Source organism: Plecotus auritus, assembly GCF_963455305.1.
Source record: "Plecotus auritus genome assembly, chromosome: 1".
In the NCBI taxonomy this organism is placed as follows: domain Eukaryota; kingdom Metazoa; phylum Chordata; class Mammalia; order Chiroptera; family Vespertilionidae; genus Plecotus; species Plecotus auritus.
This window is the reverse complement of record NC_137770.1, coordinates 49,434,299-49,454,121: the sequence shown is the minus strand read 5'-3', so window position 1 is coordinate 49,454,121 and position 19,823 is coordinate 49,434,299. Positions and strand designations below refer to the sequence as shown.

Here is a 19,823-nt window from a genome sequence, read left to right as displayed (position 1 = left end):
AGGAGCCAGGAGGAAATAAGGAGCTCGACAAACCAGGAGGCTTGCATGGGGCTCAGGCGGGGCTCAGCTCCAACCAGAGGGCTGGCCTCCCGGACCTGGAATAGTGGTCCCAGTCCCTGCAGAGCCCCAAAGCAGAGTCCCCAGACTCTTCACTCCCATGTGACATGGGGTGCAGACACCAAAACTCTGGGAGGGACTCTGGGAACCCAAGGGACGGGGTGGGGGGCGATAAGGGTCTTCTGAGAGGCAGGCCACCTTCCACTCTTGGGTCTCAGGGCCTACTCAGAGACCACTCCTTTGGGTGTCCTTTGAGCACCCAGGAAGAACCAGCCACATTTCCTTCTAGTCAACCAGGCTACACAAAGCATATGTCCTGCTGGGCTCTGTGTTGGGCGCTAGACAGTGTCCTGCAGCCTGGGCCCTCAGGGGCTCACTGTCTAGGGAGAGAGAGAAGAAGAAGCTGACCCCTGTAAGGGTGATGGGGGTGGAGGGGCTGAGATTAGGACTGGGAGTGGGAGAGGCAGGTATTGGCTGGGCTTCCCAGAGACAACGCAGCTTTTCCTTGAGTCTCCAAGAGCCATTAAGCAGAAATTGGGAAGAGCAGGGTCAGGGGTCTAGGAAGCAGGGAGGGCCTGTAGGAAGTTGCAGGGTGAGAGAACGGAGAATTTAGTTGCCTGGGTGGGAGGAGATTTGCAGACTGGGACCCTGGGGAAGCGAGATGCAGAAGGTTGAGTCTCAGCATGAAGAAGCCAGGGTACAGCATTTGAGTGAGCAGTAGTGGGGCACGTGGAGGGAAATGTCAAAAAATATGGGAGGGGACAAGGCAGAATTGGAATGGACTGGTGGTACTTCGGTATTTTTGAGCCACTATCTGTGCCTGGCACATTGGAAGCCACTGGAGACCATCTGATGTGTTTTAAAAGGGTGCTCCTGGCCTTAGGAGCTTACAGTTAATTTGCTCATTCACTCATTCATTCATTTGTCATTTATGGAACACCTACTATTTGCCAGACACTGTTCTAGGAGTAGGAATGTCAGTTAGAACAAATCAAAGTCCCTTGTTCCTATCAAACATGTATTTCAGTTGAGGAATTTAGACAGAAAATACCCCCCGCACACACACACACACACATATTCTATATTTCTATGTCAGGCAGTGATAATGATAATTAAAACAAAAACAAGAATAAGGGGATAAACAAAGATGTTAGGGAGGGGACTATTTCAAAGAGATTGGGTGAAATAAGGGAGTGAGCCACATGGATATCTGGGGAAGAGCATTCAGGCAGAGGGACCAGCACACGGGGCTTCCTGTGTGCCGAGGTGGGTGTGAGGCATATGCTGAAAGAGCCCGGGGCCAGCATGGGAGAGGAAGGCTGGGAGGAGCTGGGTCTCAGAGTTAGCTGGGCCAGACCATGTGGGGCTTGCGGCACAGTGAGGACATCAGAGGAGCAGCACACAGCCAACAAGGACCAGAAAGCAGAGGAGGCGTTGCATAGGTGTTGAGGGAATTCTGAAGATAGAAAGCCTTGGGGAAGTTTCCATAAAGACATGGGGAGTCAGGCTGGGACGGGTCCGCTCCTTCGCAGGCTTTCCCTGGCCCAGGACACCCAGCAAGGGGACTTACATAATGCCCGACTGCTCTGACACTCATAAAGTCTTCTCCTCGGAGGCCGCCCAGTTCGGAGAGCAGGGGTTTAATTACAGCTGCAGCTGGTAATTAAGGAGCAGCGCCTTCTTCCCCAGCTGCGTCAGCACCCGGGACCCTGCTGGCAACTCTGGGGCTGCGGGAAAGGCCTACCCTGGAATTTAGGGCTGGGCCAGCAAACGCAGCCAGCGACACCTCAGTCTCCTCTCTCCTCTTCTCCCTGGGACCAAGGTGCCTGAGCATGAACGGCCTGGCTCCCCCATCCTGCACACACCTCCTAACTTGTCCTTCAGCCCTTCTCAGTCCTCCATGCTGCTGCCCCCAAGCAACGGAGCGCAGACACCACCGTGAGCATGTCACTGGCTGCTGAAACCTTTAGTGACCTCATGAGGTGGTCCAGGCTCCTTGGTGTGGTGCCGCAGGGTAGCCCCAGCCCCTTCCCCCACCACTTCCTCCCCGTTCTTCCTGTGCTCCACAGCGCCCTGGTGCTGCCTGCTCTTTCCCACCTCTCTATGCTCACGCTGTTCCCCCACAAAAATAATACCAACAGCCGTGGCTAACAGTGACTGAGCTCTTACTCTGTGCCAGGCCCCGAACCAGATGCTCCTCTGTGGTAATTCATGACAGCCAAAAGGGATAGGTACTCAATACAGCCCTGCTTGATTTTACAGATGAGGAAACCGAGGCAGTAGGAGGTGAAATACCGTGCTCAGGGTCACAGGGGAAGGAGGAGCCTTTACACTGGTGCTGTCTTAGCCACTGCTCCTCTCTCGTCCTCCTCACAAGTTCCTACTCACCATTCAGACTCGGCTCAAAACTAACCTCCTTCAAGAAGACTTCTTTGGCCCCCCTGCCCTGCAGTCCCCCAGACAGAGTTAATGGCTTCTCCTAAGAGACTTCTCAGTATTTGGTTATAAGTCTCTTTCATTCATTCATTCATTCTCTCACTCACTCGATCAATAATTATTCAGCACTAGGTGCCAGGCCCTGTGCTGGGCCCTGGGAAGAACATGGCTCCCCTGCTTCAGGAACTCACTTTTGGGAGGGAGAGCTGGCCAGGCGAGGAGCATCACAACCAGTGGGACAGGCTGACAGAGCGGCCCAGAGGCTATGGGTGCAGAGCACACAACCCACTGCCACGTGGATCCCCAACACGTGGTGCTCTGGAGGAAACAGGAGGAATCTGAAGTAGGTGCTAACCGAAGGGATGTCCAGAGAACCCACTGGGCCTTTGGGGGAGCCTGGACCATGATTCACTCATTATTTCTTGAAGCCTGAAAAGCACTAACCAGTGGACAAGAGCAAACCTTTGGCAGTTGTGTTTCTCATGATAAATGAATTCATTGGCATCAGGGTCAAGCATCCGTATTTTATGAGTTTGGTCAGTGTGAGTCAGTTGGAGCCCAGCCACTCTGGACATCCTACATCAATGTTCTAAGCCCACAAGCTGGGGACCACATCGTGGGGGCTGGACTAACTTTGGTCACTCAGCGAGGACCTGTCAGGGAAGTTAGGCAGCCATTCCTTCCCCACCCCCACCCTGGGGACACCCTCTGTTTCTTTGCTTGCTTATTTAAAGTGTACTTACCATACTGTGACTGCTTATTTTTCAAAAGTTAAAAAAGAACACTCACACATTTTCCCCTCCAGCCCAGGTACTGTTTATTCATGTCCATCCCAGAACTCAGCAGTTGATGAATGGATGGTCAGCTAGAAGAATGGATGTTGTCCTAGTCAGCAAAGCTCAGCACCGGGTACTGGTGACCCAAGGGACAGCATCAGCACTGTTTCTGGGGAGGGCAGCAGGCAGGATTCCCTGGGGAGCCTCCTAAACCAAACCCACAGCTCTGCGCGCGCGCGCGCGCGCGCGCGCACACACACACACACACACACACACACACACACACACACACACACACAGCAATCCCCTAATTGCTACCTTGATCTGGGCACCTATAGGGACCCACCTTTGCAACATTTTGAAATCAAACCAGTTTGTCTTCAGTTCCTTCCTCTCCCTACAAACCTCTCATCTGCCCTCTTGTCTGACCCCACTTCTCCCTTCTGGCCACAGGTCCCTCCTGCTGAAAGAAAACCCACTGTAGGAGGGGAAAGTGCAGGAGGGGACACTGCTCTGGTCTCAGTGCCTGAGCTCTGTTTATCCATGTGGACAAGTCACTTAGCCTCACCCGCTTCTGTGTTTTCTGCTGTCCAAGGACAGCAATATAGTACCACTTTCCTAGTCTGTGAAGAGCAAGTGGCATACTGTATGGGAAACTGCTGGGTAAACCACCAGACGTTACGCTATTGTTTTATTATCGTTGTTGGAAGTTAGTACTCAGTCCAGGAAAGCACCGAATTCGATGTCACAGGATCCGGTTATAAAGCCCCCCACTCTCCCACTCACTATAAAACTGGGGCCGTTCCAGTGACATGGCAGAAAGTACAAAAATGCCCCCAAAATATAATACAAATATATATTTTAAAACATATAGCTGAGTTTTAATGAGAGAAAGGTAAATCCCTAAGTGGGTTCCTAGGAGTTACAGAGGGTCAGATGCTGAAGGAAAGTGGCCCAGGCAACATCAGGCCTCTGCTCCTGGCCTCTGCTCCTGGCCCCCATATAGGGGCAGATTGGGCCTTGGAAGTTGCCAGATCCATGTAGAGGAGACTTAAAATTGTTGCCCACCAGCCTAGGGAAAAAGCAAGGGATTCTGGATGAGGAAAAAAAAAGTCTCCCACAAAAAACAAAGAACAAGGAATGGGGGATGGGAGGTGACTGCTTAATGGGTATGGGCCTTCTTTAGGGGTGATGAAAGGTTTAGAGCTGGATAGAGGTCATGTACACTTCAAAATGGTTACTATTGTGTTATGTAAATTCCACTTTTAAAAAACTTTTAAAGGAAAAAGACCCGAAGCCTTCATCACACACAGCATAGGCTCCCAAACCAAGTTAGGAAAGTGAAGACAGGTAAGGAGCCAGTGAAAACCATCAGTGTGCCTAATAAGAAAATGCAAAACGTGTGTGTGTGTAGGGCTCCTGCTCAACCCAGGGCGTGGGGGCAGGGGGAAAGGACTAGAGTTCACAGCAAAAGAAAAATATTATAATCTACATGAGGACACAATCCACAGTAAAAGAGAATCAGCAGTCCCCATAAAAAGGAAAATTGATACTCTAGGAACTTGAACTAATAGAACTATATAGCTCAAGATAGAACTATCTGAAAGAGACCATAAAAGAAATATGTTTAAAATAATTAAAGCAATAAAAGGATTAGACTTCATAATGAAAGAATAGGACGCTACAGAAACAGCATGCTGATCTGATAGAGAACCAATAGAACTCCTAGAAACAAAACATATCACTGAAATTAAAACCTCAACAGACAGGTTAATTAGCAGAGCTAAAGGATTTGAATAATGGATCCGAGGAAGATGTCCAAGATGCAACACGGCGAGATAAAGAGATGAAAAATGAGAGCCCAGGAGAGAGAGAGGATGAAGTAAGAGTCCATTTTAGAGCTCCAATAGGAGAGAACTGAGAGGGTGGATGAAAGGAGATATTTGAAGAGAGATGGCTGAGAAATTTCCAGAAGTGTAAAGGACATGAAGCCTTAGCTTCGGGAAGACGTATACCTCTGAGGAGCAAACACTGTGAATAACAATAACTCCACACATGGACATATCCGAGGGAAACTGAAAAGCACTTCAACGACAAAGTCCAGACAATGGAAAAACACCCTCAAACTGCTGAAGGAAAATGACTGAAAAGCTAGAATTTCATAGGCAGCTCAACCACCATTCAAGAGCAGGGCAAAATAAAGGCATTTCCAGACAAGGAAAGAATAAGAGAGTTCGTCGCTTGCAGACTTTTCGGGAAAGAACTTCTTGAAAGAGACTTTTCAAGAATGAAGCCAAACTGGGAAGTGAGATGCGAGAATAGATGAGGAGCAAAGAAATCAGTAAGCATAGGAGTTGGATTTAAGTAAATCGACGGTATAAAACAACCACAATAATAAAACAGGGCTATCTAACCCCCAAAATGGTGTGAGGCATTTAATGGGGTTAAATCTTACCCACCCTCAGGTTCCCCCAGTGCAGCCAGTCCCCCAGGTCTTCAGCTGCTGCTCCCCCTCGGCCACCCAGTGCAGACTGATCCCACTGGGCCAGAGCAGTCCTCCTCCCAGCCAACCTGACTAGGTGCCCAAGTATGCTGAGCACCCGCATACCCCCCAGCCCACAGCCCAGCCTGGCCTATCAGCCATGTACCTGGAGCTTCTGGCGAATCCTCCTCTTCTGGGTTTGGATGAAAACTACACTGCAGGAGGCATGGGCTGGCATTCCAAGCAGCCACTGAAAGGGCCAGAGGACACCACCTGGAACTTCGGGGGAGTTACCTCCCCATGGGGGAGACTCTGCCCAAGGGGAATAGGAGACAGGAGGACTGGGCCGGTACGTTCTCCTTGCTGGCTATTCTGAGACCTGCTTGCTCCCTGTTGCCCATCAGAAGAAGTCCTTGGTAAAGGGGATGCACCTGTTAAGCAACCTGCTGCACTCTTTACAATTTACTTGGCTAGCACAGCAACCAGCCTTTTGAGGAAGGAAGACTAGTGGTTTTCCAAGTGTGGTTCCCAGTCCAGACACATGAGCATCACCTGGGACCTAGTTAGAAATGCAAATTCTCCAGCCCCACCCAAACCTTCTGAATTGAGACTCTGAAGCTGGGGCCCAAGAGTCTGTGTTGTAACAAGTCTTCCCGGTGATTCTGATATTAGGTTACCAGGTGCTCAGTAAAACAATTGAATGGATTGTGATTACTGTGGCATCTGTGTGGAACCTGTGATAAGCGTTACTACTACTCACTAATTACTCTGGCCCTCTGCCTTCAACACCTGCCACAGCGTTCTTCTCTCTGCCATGGCAACAAGCAACATTGCAGGGTTGCTGCTTCATCAGCCTGGGTCCTAGGGTGAAGGTGACAAGGAGCAGGCCATTGGATAGCCCACAATGGACCATGTAATATGAACAAAAAACTTGATTGTTTTAAGCCACTGGCTTTGGGGTGTTGTTTGTTACTGCAGCAAAACCCAGACCATCCAGTCTGATAAAGGCTAATATTTTCAAAGTATAGAGCTTCACAAAATGCCTCAAACCCCCCACCCCATGACTTAAAATGAGTTCTGTCTGCAGAGGTAAAGATGCCCACTGCCCTATTTCACAAGGAGAAAGAAAAAAGGAAATGTGCTTGTGCTCAGTGATCCTCAAGAAACATCTGATGCCTAGCCAACCAAGGAGGAACAGGACTCAGCTTATCTGTGGATAATAGTCAGGTGTGGGCAGCTCTGGTGTGGATGGTTATAGAAAGGCTGCCGAGGATGGCAGTTCTGGGCCAGAGGAAATGGTACAAATAGAAAAATATCACCTGCATCTGTATCTGCTTTCCAGGACACTCATTCACTGTTTCATCTTTCTCCTTCCATACACAGAGATGATCCATCCTATACCCAGTGGGACCAGAGAGGCAAATAGACTTGCCCAAGATTGCACAGCAAGTTACTGGCCGTCAGCCAAGGCTTTCACTCCCAGGCCAGTGTCCTTCTACCATGTGCTGAGAAACAAGGCTCCAGGAAGGTGGCTTTGGAGGAAGGTCAGTGTCCCCGTGCCCCTTCCCAGAGCTCAGATGATGTTCCTGTGCAGGGTCTTAAGGACTCTCAACACTGAATGAGTTCTCACCAGGTTCTGGTGAACCTGGAGTCCTCTGGTCTCTGGAAGGTGGGAGGGGGAGTGGAAGGGCAGGGCTGCAGGGTTTTGGCTCCTGAATGCTCCCAGCTACAAGCGTCTCATCCAGCACCAGTGTCCTGCAGATCCTTCACCCTCTCACTACCATTTCTCCCACTCACGAGTTCTCCAACCCTCCAACTCCATTCTCTCACACACAGGTGACAAAGCCTGTGGGGGACTGACACCCACCCATTATGGGTTGAATTGGGTCCTCCTCGAATTCACATGTGGAATTCCTAGCTAACCCCCGGAACCGCAGAATGAGGTCTTATTTGGAAATAGGTCTCAGAGATAGATAATCAAGTTAAAATGAGGTCATCAGGCTGAGCCCTAATCCAATATGACTGTGTCCTTATGAAAAGGGGAAGTTGGGGGGCTGACACCCACAGGGGGAGGACTCCATGTGGAGAATGGTTATGTTACCACAGGCTAGAGAACTACCAGAAGCCAGAGAGAGGCCTGGAACAGATCTGTCACAACCCTCAGAAGGAACCCACCTGCTGACACCTGGATCTCAGGCTTCTAGCCTTCAGAGCTGTGAGACAATAAACTCCTGCGGGTTAAGCCACCAGGCTGTGGCGCTTTGTAAGAGCAGCCCTAGGGAATTAATAACTGCCTCACCCTGCCAGCCTCACCTCCCCTTCTCCCAGCCCAGATCTGCCCACCCTGCTCAGGCCCACTCCGCAGCTTTGCTGATGGGGTTCCCTCTCCCATCCACTCCAACGATGCCCTTCCATCCAACTCAAACCCCATGAAGTTCCGCGAGGGATCACAGGTCACAGCATTCTCTCCTGCCTGAGTTTGTCTGGCCTGTCTAGCCGTTCTCACATTCCTCTCCGGCTGTTCTCTAATGACTTCGTGTACATTAGACTTGCCTTCCCAACAAGACTGTAGGATCCACGAGGGCAGGAGCTGTTTCTGACTTTTCTGTCTGGCAGCACAGCACTGTGGGTGGCCACAGCAGGCATTTAAGAATTACTGGGCTGCAACATCCTTCCCAGGCAGCCCCCTTCACTCTTCCCTGTAGCTGATTTCTCAATAACACTTGGTGAATGGGTGCGGCCAAAAAGACAGCCTCTCCTCTTTATCCTGCCCTACTTTATAAAGATGCCTGTCAAAGTAGCTACAACACTCGGTTGCACATATTTTTGTACCAGACCTTTTCCTTCCACTAGGCTGCAAGCTCCTCCATGCAGCATCCACCACTCATATGCGTGCATAACCCCTGCATTTGCAACAATTGTAAGTTGAATGGATAAACATGAGCATATGGCCGAAACTTCTGACCATCGGTCCAAAGACCCTGTAAGCGTTTCAAAGGATCCACGAACCCCTGAAATTGTGTGCAAAGGGCCGTGTGCATGTGTAAGTTTACATATGTAGTATGCATTTCCCCAGGGAGAGAGTCCATGGATCTCTGAGAAATTAAAATAAGAGCCAAGACTAAAAAAATGTTAAGACCCAAAGCTGCAGAGGAGGAAGCTGACATTAAACCCCTGTTCTGTCCCTGATGATTTAGGTATCACTATCCCCATTTACACGAGTGGAAAATGAGGTTCAGAGAGGTGAGGTCTTGCCTATTCCAAGTGGTTCAGAGCAGACTCTGGAGCTACTAGTAGATAGCCTGGGCTCAAATTCCACTTTTACTGCTTTCTAGCTCAGTTACAGCGCGTTTGCGTATATGGACCAAAATCACACAGCTAGAAAGTAGTGATCTTGGCGAAGTTATTGAATTGCTCTGTGACTCAGTTTCCTGATCTGTAAGTTGGAAGAAGGGTCCCTACCTCATAGGCTGTTGAGTGGAGCTGACGTATTGATGGATGCAAAGTGATCAGAATGGTACCTGATGTAGGGCTGGGACTCTGCAGAGGATGGTGATGAGGGTAAAGAGGAAGAAGCTGGGAGTGGCAGAGCTGAGATTCAACCCAGTCCTATGTGCCTCTTGCCCCTCTCTATCACCACTCCCAGCCTCAGCGCACCACAATGCCCCATCTCACTGCCGAAACTCTCCTGCTCCCTCCTAGGAAAAGCCTCCCGTCCTGAGAAGCGTGGCTTCCTGGGAGGACAGGCCTGTGGCCACCAGCTCGGCAGGCAGTGCCTGGCAGTTACATAAGGAGCAGGCGGCAGGTCATGAGCTGCCTTCCCAGTCAGCAAGACCGAGCCTGCGCAATCAGGACACTTAGCGCTCCTGCCCTGCTCTTCATTTTCCAAGAGCTTGACCAGCATCCACTAATGGAAATTAGAAGGGGAAGGTGCTCGTCCGTTCCTGGGGCGCCGTGCTGACATCCAAACTCCATTTATAATTTCCCTGAGTCCATCACTGCACCCTGAGCTCAGAAGGGCTGCTCACATCCATCCTGCTCCATCTTCATGGCTCCCGTGTCCCACTGCCAGCCTGACCCTTGCTCCACTCCAGGCAAACAGAGCGGCAGCAGTAAAGTCTTGATTCTGACCTCACTTCTACACCTGGGTCCCCATGGTAACCCCATCCCAGGTGAAGCACTGACCAAGGCCTTGGCCCAGCCCAGTCCTCTGCACTGCTTTTTGAGTTTGCATTGGGTAAGTATCTTTGTATTTTTCCTGCAAAACCATCAGTATTGACCCCATTTGCTGGAGCATTTTTCATTCATTCCTTTAATGCAATTAGAATTGAGTTTTTCCAGCATTAGGGGAGATGTAACAACAGTAGGGGAAAATTGTTGTTTCATTCCCAACATCAACACGCCCACTCTGCCCAAATTCTCTCTCTGGTGCTTGCTCACTCTACCCACCCAGATGGCAAGGAGAATACTAACAAGGAAAATCACTCTTCAAATCTGCCTCCAAATGCAGAGGCAGAAGCTGTGTGGGCGGTCTCCCCTCAGTAATTAAATGGGGGCTCCAAGCTTCTCTGACAGTGTCCTGCCATTGAGGAAATTTAATGCCCACTGGAAAGCCCCACACTGGTCCCATCCCACTGGTCAGAGGTGAGTGGTGAGAGTCCATTAGACTCTAGCAGGGCCCTAAACCATTCTCCCAGAGAGGGTCAGTGACTTGCCCAAAGCCACGTGCCTGGGAAGCTGAGGCCAAAACCCTGACCTGCAGGCTCTTACTCCTGGGTGTCTCCCACTGTACCACACTGCCCCCCACTCAGAGGGCCTGCAGCTCCCAGCAACTCAGCCCTGGTCCCCCTGGGGACGTAAGGCTTCAGTTTACTGAGCCACTGCAGACAAAAAGGGAAAGAGGGAACAAGTGTCTTTCATGAACCAACATTTTCTTTGGTGTATTCCAGTTCTTTTTGGAAACCTTCCCACTTCCTGGCATAGGTCCCTTGTGATGTCTTACTCTTGCCATCCTCCTTCGAGGTACCATGATTTTGTCATCCAGTAATCAAGCCTGCCTTCCTTCCTCCCATCCATCCATCCATCCAACCATCATCTATCCATCATCCATCTATCTCTCCATTCATTTATCCACTCCGCTTCCCTTCCATACAACAAAGCCTTCTTGAGCACCTACTATGCCCTCAGCTCTGTGCCAAGCACTCAGCACTTCTTCCCCACTGCTCCCCAGAGCACCCACTCCAGAAATGTCCATTTCTGTCCTGACCCCTTCAGAGCCTAGATCTCACTCGCTTCTATCAACCCACTTAGGAGGTTGATCTGATAGACAATTCTGTGCTAATGTACTTGCATTAGACCCATTGTTCCCTCCAAGCTGGCAGCAGGCAGGGACTTTGGAGTTCTGAGGTCAGCTGAGACCTGCGGCCCAAGGCCCGAAAGACAGCTCTACCTCTCTTCCCCTCGGTACCGCCCCCCACTTCCCTCCCACCCCACTGAGGCCAGAGCAGAGACAGCCCCTACATACGTATGCAGAAGTCTCCGTTCTCGTAGTAGCCGGGGCAGCACTGGGACCTCCGCCGGTACATGGTCCGGAGGCCACGCCGATACGCCGTCTTATAGCTGATCCTAAGGCACAGGGGAGAAAGCCACTTGAAAATATTGAAAATCAATCACTCCTGTTAGAATGATATTTGTGTTAAGCTCTATTGAGGATGCCATTCAATAATCATTTTAAAATGCATGGTGGCTTCAAATATGAAGGAACACAATAAAGAACAATCGATGGCGGGGTTTGGGCCATTGTAATACAGAATGAAACGGTGTTTGTTACACCTACTGACTTTTCCCCACTCTCTTCAGAGCGATACTTAGAAGGGTTGCAGGAGATGCTGTCTGAGTGACATTGTGGAGGGTAACTGGAGAGTTTTCCTTAAAACTTCAAGACCCTGTGCTGGAGGGGCTCAGGGGATGACTTGGATGGGACTGGGATTCTGAGAGTTTCTATGCCTACTGCCAACAACCCAACAAGCAGACTGCTTATGGCCCCCTGGAAATTGGTCCACTCACTTGGAGAACTGAAGCACAGTCATCAAAAGGACCCTCTGAGTCTGACTCAGACCCAGAGGTGAGTTAATCTCCCTCACACCACAATGAACACCTCCTAGGAAGGGCTTTGCATGCCATCCCTGGGAAGGCCCAGAACCAAGCCTGGCTCTGCAGAGAACAAAGCTACATACGGAAGGGAAGCGTAAGGCCTGGAGAGCAAAGGGCATTCTGGACTGGGAATCAGAGACCTGGGTTCCAGGCCTTCTGCTGACATGGGCATTGAGACATCGCCCTGTGCCAGAGAGATTTATAGGCAAAATCTCCTTCCATTCCCTCCTTGAGGCAGGTAGCTTCATTATGGCCTTTATTTCATTTCTTTTTTAGGGTTTTTATTCTTACTCAATTTTATGTACCCCTTCCCACTTTTTTTTATGGATGAGAAGACCGAGATTCAGAGAAGTTGACTTGCTCGAGGTCACACAGCTAAACAGTTTTAGAGCCAGGATTCAAACCTGAGTCAGTCTAATTTCAAAGCTACTAGCTTAACCTACTGCCCTGTGCCAGTTCCCACAGGGTGGCTTTCCGGGTTTATGGGATGGCCATAGTGAAAGAGTAAGAAAAAGGCAATGGATGGTGTGAGAACTGAGTCCTCAGGAGAGTCAATGGGATAGTAAGAGGCAAAGCTCCTTCCTCACACATAGGGTCATAAAGGAAGAGATCTGAAGGGGCCATTAAGGACCAGAAAGAGAAAGCAAGTTCCCAAGGTCATGTCATGTAACTAGGACTCAACCCCAGGTCCTCAGGCCTTGAAGCCAGAGCTCTCTCACTGCCCTGCTAGCACCGGGGGTGCATGCCCTGTGGACCCCTCCTCAGTGGGCAGAGAGAGGGGCTGGTTGCAGATGCCGACAGTCTGCTTTCTACGGAGGGTCAGGCCAACTTGGGAAGGGAGTCCTACCACACAGGCTCCCAGTCCTTAAAGCCCTCGCTTTATGACAAATGACAGTGTGGGGCTCTGGGGAAATCTGTGATATTTGGGAATGTCGTAAACTAAGGTCATTCTACTTTGTCAAAAAACCCCTAATGGAAAGTAAGCTGATCTCAATGTGAAGCTACGTTCCGGGCACAGGGAGGCAGCTCCTGGCAATTTCGGGGGTGATGTAAGCCTCTCAGGTAAGGAGCAACTGGGGTTGACTCAGAGGTCACCAGTCCATTCCTCCCTCCAAACAGGGCTCTCCCCAAACCCTCCAATGGAGAGTTGGTCTTGACATCACTACAGCCTCTCAGGAGAGAGATGCTCCCACTGCTGCTGGCTTGCCCATCCCTACTTGCTCCCAGTGCTGGGTGAGAAGCAGGAGAGGAAGGAGCCGGGGCCAGACTGCTGTCAGGAGGAGGATGCTGCGTCCGTTCAAACAAGGCACTCTGCACAGAAGCAGACTGATGGTGCCGCTGTCAGCGTCACACTCTGGGTCATCAGGAAGGCTGCAAGGCGACTCAATAATTTAGCAAAAAAATTCATGTTCCAGGAATGCATCCTATTTTAATAAGCAGCCACTCACTCACCCTTCCCCAGCGGTGATGGACGGCAGCCCCGGCCTCCAAGTACCCAGCAAAGCCACGCCTCAGAGCAAACTTGGCTGGTTCAGAGCCTGACCGGCTCAGGGAGGGAATAGGACTTCTATTTCTGCCTCTGCCTTGACCAGATCCACAAGCAGCTAACTTGGCACAACTGGGGGAGTTGGGAGGAGGCAGTGGGTCCCGCCTTCTCATTTCATAGCCAAGGGTTGCAGGGGCCCTCAAACTACGGCCTGCAGGCCACATGCGGCCCGCCAAGGACATTTATCCGGCCTGCCGGGTGCCGCTGCCTGTCCTGCTTAGCAGCGGACTCGTCCCGGGCCCGCAGTGCGTATAGGAATTTGTTCATAGTTTTTTTTTAAAACTATAGTCCGGCCCTCCAACGGTCTGAGGGACAGTGAACTGGCCCCCTGTTTAAAAAGTTTGAGGACCCCTGGAGAGGAAGGGGATGGGGTAATGGCTGAGTAGTTCCTGTTAGACCAACCATCCTGCAAACAGTTATACAATATGGGGAAAGTAGAAAAAGCAACTACCTGAAGGCACTAGAGAGAGAACAAAGGTGGATACTAGAGGGGAGTAGACACCTGGAAGAAGGGAATGACACTGGGCAAGGTTAGTCCAAGGACAGACCGCAGTCAGCAATAAAAACTCCAGGTGGCTAAAATTTAGACAGAAGACACGCAGCCTTACTGGCTTGAAGAACCACAGGACAAATACAGGGTGGACTCAGCAACTAGAAAGGGAAAAGGGAAACTCCAGAAAGACAAGAGCCACAAAGAGGAAGCCCATATTCTTGGTAAAAATCTGCCCAAACTTCTGTCCCCTGAAACTATGTGTGTGGAGGGCAGGTTACAAGCAGCCCAGGTAACGCTAAAACTAGTGAACTCTCAGTTTGGAAACTGAGTTTAGCCAAGTTAACTGGCTGATAAAACAAAGCAAGCAAGCAACAATAAACTGATACTCCCTAGAGCAGGGGAGGGGAGCGCCTGGCCCGCAGGGCGTCCATTTGGTCTGGCCCTGCTGTTTTCACAGCAACATAATTTTCAAGTTGACAATTTTGCATGGCCTGTGAATACTGTTATAAATATCCAAATGGCCCTTGGCAGAAAAAAGATTCCCCACCCCTGCTCTAAAGGAACATAACAGAATTCAGTCTCTACTGTCTCTGCTGTTCATAATACTCAGCATACAATGAAAAATTACTAGACATATAAAGAAACTAGAAAAATATTACCTACGTAAGAGAAAAGGCAATCAATGGAAACCAACCTTGAGATGACCCAGTTGTTGGATTAGCAGGCAAGGATTTTAAAGTGGTTACTATATCTATGTTCAGTGTCTCACAGGAAGTTACTAGAAAACCCCAAATGCCAGGACTTTGGTTTTTCAGCATAGAGTGGGTTTCCCCATCCACATGCTACCTACCATGATTCCTGCATAAATCCCAAAGAGGGACTAGGCCCAGAAGGAGGAAGCAAGGAAATCTGGAACCAACACAGATGCTCAGCAACTAGGAAGTGAACCTTCTAGGTGGTCTCTCACTCATTCATTCCCTCATTTACTCTTCATCGGCTGTTTTTTCAACCCTGAAGTAATAATGCCACCTTGGGTCTAATACCTCACTGTTCCCCATTCTCCCCTGCACTTTTCAAAGTATTTTCATATCCCCGGCCTCACTGGACCCTGCAGGTAGGTAAGGCAAGGATCATTCATCATGGCTTGCCCAGGGTCATCCAACAAAAAATGTTCTCTCTTCCTCCTCCCCGCACCCCCCCTGCCCCCCCACCTTTGCCTGTGACATGGGAGCATGTCATTATTTGCAGGAGGGCTGAGGCAAGGCAGTGGTTGAGATGCTGAGAAGGTGCTGACTTCTAGCCTGCACTCTCTTCTCCAAGGCATGGGACTTCATCTGCTCTGAGGGGGAGGGAGGACTGTTCTAGGTTGGATTTCCCCCCAAAAGCAGACCTGAGACAAGGATTCAAGGACAAGTCCTTTATTTAGGAAGTGACCCTAGAAAGCACTAGGAGGGGAATGGGAAAGTGAGACAGGGAAATACAGACAGCCAATGTAGGGTGTGCTATTGAGCAGGTTACTGTTATGGGTGACCGAGCACCTCTGGAATACACTCAGAGTTGCCCCCTCTATCCTCAGGGGAAGAAAGCTGGGGTATTTACCTACCAACTCCCTACCCGTTACTGGTTGAGGAATGCCCCCAAAGGCATTAATTCTCAGGTGCTTCTCCTGCCCTTTGCTCCTCTGGCCAGAAAGAAGCCCGCAGCAGAGCATCTCCGGGGTTTAGTGTGAAGAGTGAATACCAAGGGGATATGGGTGATACACTGACCACATCTGTCACAGAGGCCTTTACTAACTGGCAGAAAGGCAAACGCTGGGGGCCCAGCACCCTTTCCCTGCCCCGCCTTCTGAGAGAGGTACTCACCTGTGCCTGGTGCACTTGAACCAGTTGAGGATGTCTGTGCATCGTGTGTAGTAGATCTGGTCAAAGGGGTGTGCGTATGATTCTTGGACAGTCACGGCATAGCTGAGAACCAGATGGGAGATGGAAGTCACAGTCAGCACTTGGGAGTCTGAGCTGATATTCAGGATGGGGGTCTCCCTCCCCAGGGAAGCCAGGCCTCAGCCAAGTGTCCAGGGGCTCCAACACCCCCTCTCTCCCGCCCCACTATCCTCCTTCTGCCCTGGATACCCTTGGCATCCAAACCTACCTGATGCCTGGTTGGATCTAGGACGCATGCCTTACTGCCCTTTGGCCCAGCTCATTTCCTGAAATTCTAGTTCATTTGTTCATTTAACAGAGAAAGAATAAAGGAGGGTTTTGGTTTATTCTATGTGGTTTTGGAAAGCAGAGTCAAAGGTTTTAAAATACATATTTAGCCCAGCCAGTGTGGCTCACTGGTTGAATGTTGACCTATGAACCAGGAGGTCATGGTTTGATTCCCAGTCAGGGCACATGCCCAGGTTGTGGGCTCAATCCCTAGTGTGGGGTGTGCAGGAAGCAGCCGATCAAGGATTCACTCAATATTGATGTTTCTATCTCTCTCTCCCTTCCTCTCTGAAATTAATAAAAAATATATTTTAAAAAATACATGTGTTTAGATCTTTATGGTTTTCAAAACACCTGCATGGAAGTTAATTTTTGTAGCAACTCTGTGAAGTAAGTGGTCCCATTTTATAGATAAAGAAACTAAGGCTCAGAGAGACTTGCCCAGATCACACAGCTGGTAGCAATAACTGTCAATATGTATTAACTGCCCTGCATTGAGTGTTTTAAAGCCTTTTAATCCTCATACAATCTTATAAGGTAGGTGGCATTGCTATATCCTCATTTCACAGCTGACAAAACTGAGCATCAGAGAGGATGAGTGACTTCCCCAAAGTTATCAGTTACCTTCTGCACTATCAAGGTGGCATCTCATTTTCCTGCCTGTTAGTTGTAAAAATGGACACATGGGTGGAAGCCACAGGGAAGCAGATCTCAACTTCACAAAAACAAGCCTTCCCTCCTGCCCACCCTGGCAGGAGATGTATGAAAAAGCAGCCACGCCAGAACATAAAGCACAGACTCACACCTCCTGTGCAGGCTGGGAGAGGATGTCGGCTGAGATTTCAGAATTCATTTTTATGTATGTTGGTACTATTCAGTGTTTTCCTCCCAGAAGGCTCGTTGACCTGGGCCAGATGGCCAGGTCCAGGCTATAAAAGCCTGTCTGCTTTGCCTGAGGAAACTGTTGGTTTCCTTGCAAGGGGTCTAGGCAGACCAGCTCCCTGACTCAGTCCACAGCAGGCTCTCTGACGCCGGAAGTGTGAAAGATCTAGAACTCAGAAAGAGGCCAGAGCAGTCAGCCCTGTCCAGGAGGGAATGGGGTGGTGGGACATGCTGTTCTTCTGAAGCACTGAGGATGTAAGAGGGCCCTTGGTGAGCCTCTACCCGGCAAGCCATGCCTCAGAGGCACATATCTATGCAGACATGGCCCAAAGCTCTGTTTTATCTCCAGGCTTGGAGAAACTGAGGCAGCTCCACATCCACCCCAAAGGCCCCTTCCACTCTGAAATTCCATGACCCTGTGCTCTGACACTTCACTTAAAGGAGGGAGAATGAATGGATGAGAGTGCATGGGCTCTGGGTCAAGATTGAAATCTGTCTCTTGTTAGCAGCATGTCCTCAGACATATAAGACTCCTATAACCCTCCCTTTCCTCACCTGGAAATCTGTGCTAAATATTCCCAGGGACTTCGTGTAGCTATTGGGAGGATTAAAGAGGGCAATAATAGTATCTATATCTCAGGGTGGTGGGAAGATAATAAATGTAAAATGCACAGTGTCCAACATGCTAGCCATCATTAATATAAGACTGGCAATAGTCCACTTCCTGTGCCAGGCACTGAGGAATATTTCCTCCCGGACCATGGCAGGGGAGCCAGAGCAAGCCCCACCCACAGAATGGCCTCCCTGCCTTTGTTAAGCACTCAAGGGTTCAGACACCCCCCAGCACTGGGGACAGTGGGTGCTCAGAGAAAAGGCATCAGCCCAACGGAGGGGGCGGGGAGGGGGTCATGAGGGACAGAGCTGGCTCTGCAAGACTGCCCTGAGCCAAGCAAGTCTGTCAACGAGACCTTGAACCAACTCCAAGACTCTGGGGTGAAGTGTGTGCCCCTGGTTTCATGGCTGGATGGTTTAACATGCTCATTTGCCAACATACTAATGAGGGGCCAGATTAATCTTGTAGAGCTGGGCTTTACTAGCCTGGGGAGGTCTTTCCGCTGGGTTTTATGGTGGAGGTGTATAATTAACGAGGAGCCCGCCAGAAGCACTAATCCAACTGGGAAATTCTCCCCCAGCGGTCTCTGGGGACCGGGTGTGTTTCTGGAATGACACAGACCAGATGCGTCCATGTGTAACTGGCAGGAGAGCTCAGTTGGAAAAGCCAAGAAAAAGGAGGCGCTTGGTATCACAGGGCATCACTTCAAGGGGGTTAAAGATGCCCAGAGGGTCCTCAGACCTCATTTTAGCTGTTAGGGTTACTCTTTGTTCTCCCACCAAAGCTATATACTCAGCTGACAGCCTTGTAAACCTGAAATGCCAGCTCTGTGCAGGCTGTGCTCAGAATATGTTCACATTTCAAACTTATTCATGTTGGGCAGGTTTAGAAACTTAGGGAGTTTGGTTTAAGTTTGAACTGATCCACTGGTGCAACTGGGACCCAGACCAGAGGGAAGTCAGGGTGGGCTTCCTCGAGGAGAGAGACCTAGTTGGAGGCAGTAGGAAAGGCCGAGGTGAGCAGGGACGGAGGTATGCGGGGTCTGGGATACAGCACAGACAGGGGCAGGAAGCAACTGTCTCAATGGGGACAGATGGACAAGTCAGGGCTGATGAGACTAGAGTCCATAAACCAGAGACTAATATGGAATTCCACCTGATCGCCTTCTCACCCACTGGGAAATAAAGGTTTAAATTCACCATAAACAAGAGGCCAAGGGGCCTGAATCACCTCACGATCATGTGGAAACCTTATGAAAAATACATATTCCTAGGTTCTATCCCAAACCAATGGAATCAGAGTCTCAAGAGACTCCGTGTTTCATTCACATTCCCAGTGAGCCTCGTGTGCATGAAATCTGTGATAACCATTCCTGCAAAGACCATTCCTTCAACAAGAAAAGGAAAGGAAATAATTGAGCTTTTTGTTCTTCAAAGCACTTTTTTGAAACTGGTTCCCTGACCCTCCAACAAGCCTGAGGTTCATTCTCCCCCCTTCCACCTTACAGAGGTGGAAGTAGGCTCAGAGTGGTTTGGAGACATGCCCAAGATCATAGAACTAACAGTTGGAAAACTCCAGACTGGAATGAACCAGGGTCTACTGGTCATAGATCTCGTGTTCTTCCCACTTCACTGAAAATGGGCACACTGCCTTCTGCTCCAGCCTGACTCTGTGGGGACTCCCCATAGAGCGCCAGTCACCAAAAACCATGCTGGTGCAGGCACTGTCCCTCCAGAGCCCTGGGTGAGGTGCTTTCCCTGCCGTGAGATGGGACATTCACCCTCATGGGCATGGAGCATGGACCACCCCCTCACCTGTCCTCCTCCACCATCTGCTTCCCCCATCGGGCCCTCGTCTTAATTTTATTCATTTGATTTATTAACATCTAAGTGGCAGAGTCATCCTGGTCAGCATGGCCAATCAATTCCAGGGTTTAATTTCGTTTTTCCTGATTGGGTCTCCGGTCACTGTCCTCTGCTCACCAAAATCAATACGTTAACCTTGTGCTTCAAAGTCAGACCGTCTGCAGGGCCCTGGCCTACTCCCCGAGGACCTCGTGCCGCAGCCGGCTCTTCTGCCTCTGCCTTCAACTGCCCTTCCCTGAGCAGCCCTCCAACCCCTTCCCCCACCTCCTCAGGGCAGGCTGCTGGCTGCCCACATGTCCAAGCTGCTGCACTG

General features: G+C 50.1%; 1 protein-coding gene across 11 annotated transcripts in view; it reads right to left on the bottom strand.

The window, feature by feature from the left end:
• Nucleotides 1-19,823, bottom strand: part of MEGF11 (multiple EGF like domains 11) — a gene marked incomplete at its 5' end in the record, with an annotated part of 349,005 nt that overhangs the window by 212,858 nt on the left and 116,324 nt on the right. For all 11 annotated transcript variants that reach the window (XR_013960411.1, XR_013960412.1, XM_080664633.1 and 8 more), the window contains 2 exons: nt 11,276-11,376; nt 15,806-15,907. Coding sequence is in view for 9 of the 11 variants with exons in the window: in XM_080664633.1 (XP_080520759.1) it covers nt 11,276-11,376; nt 15,806-15,907 (203 nt within the window). The remainder of the gene's footprint in view (nt 1-11,275; nt 11,377-15,805; nt 15,908-19,823) is intronic.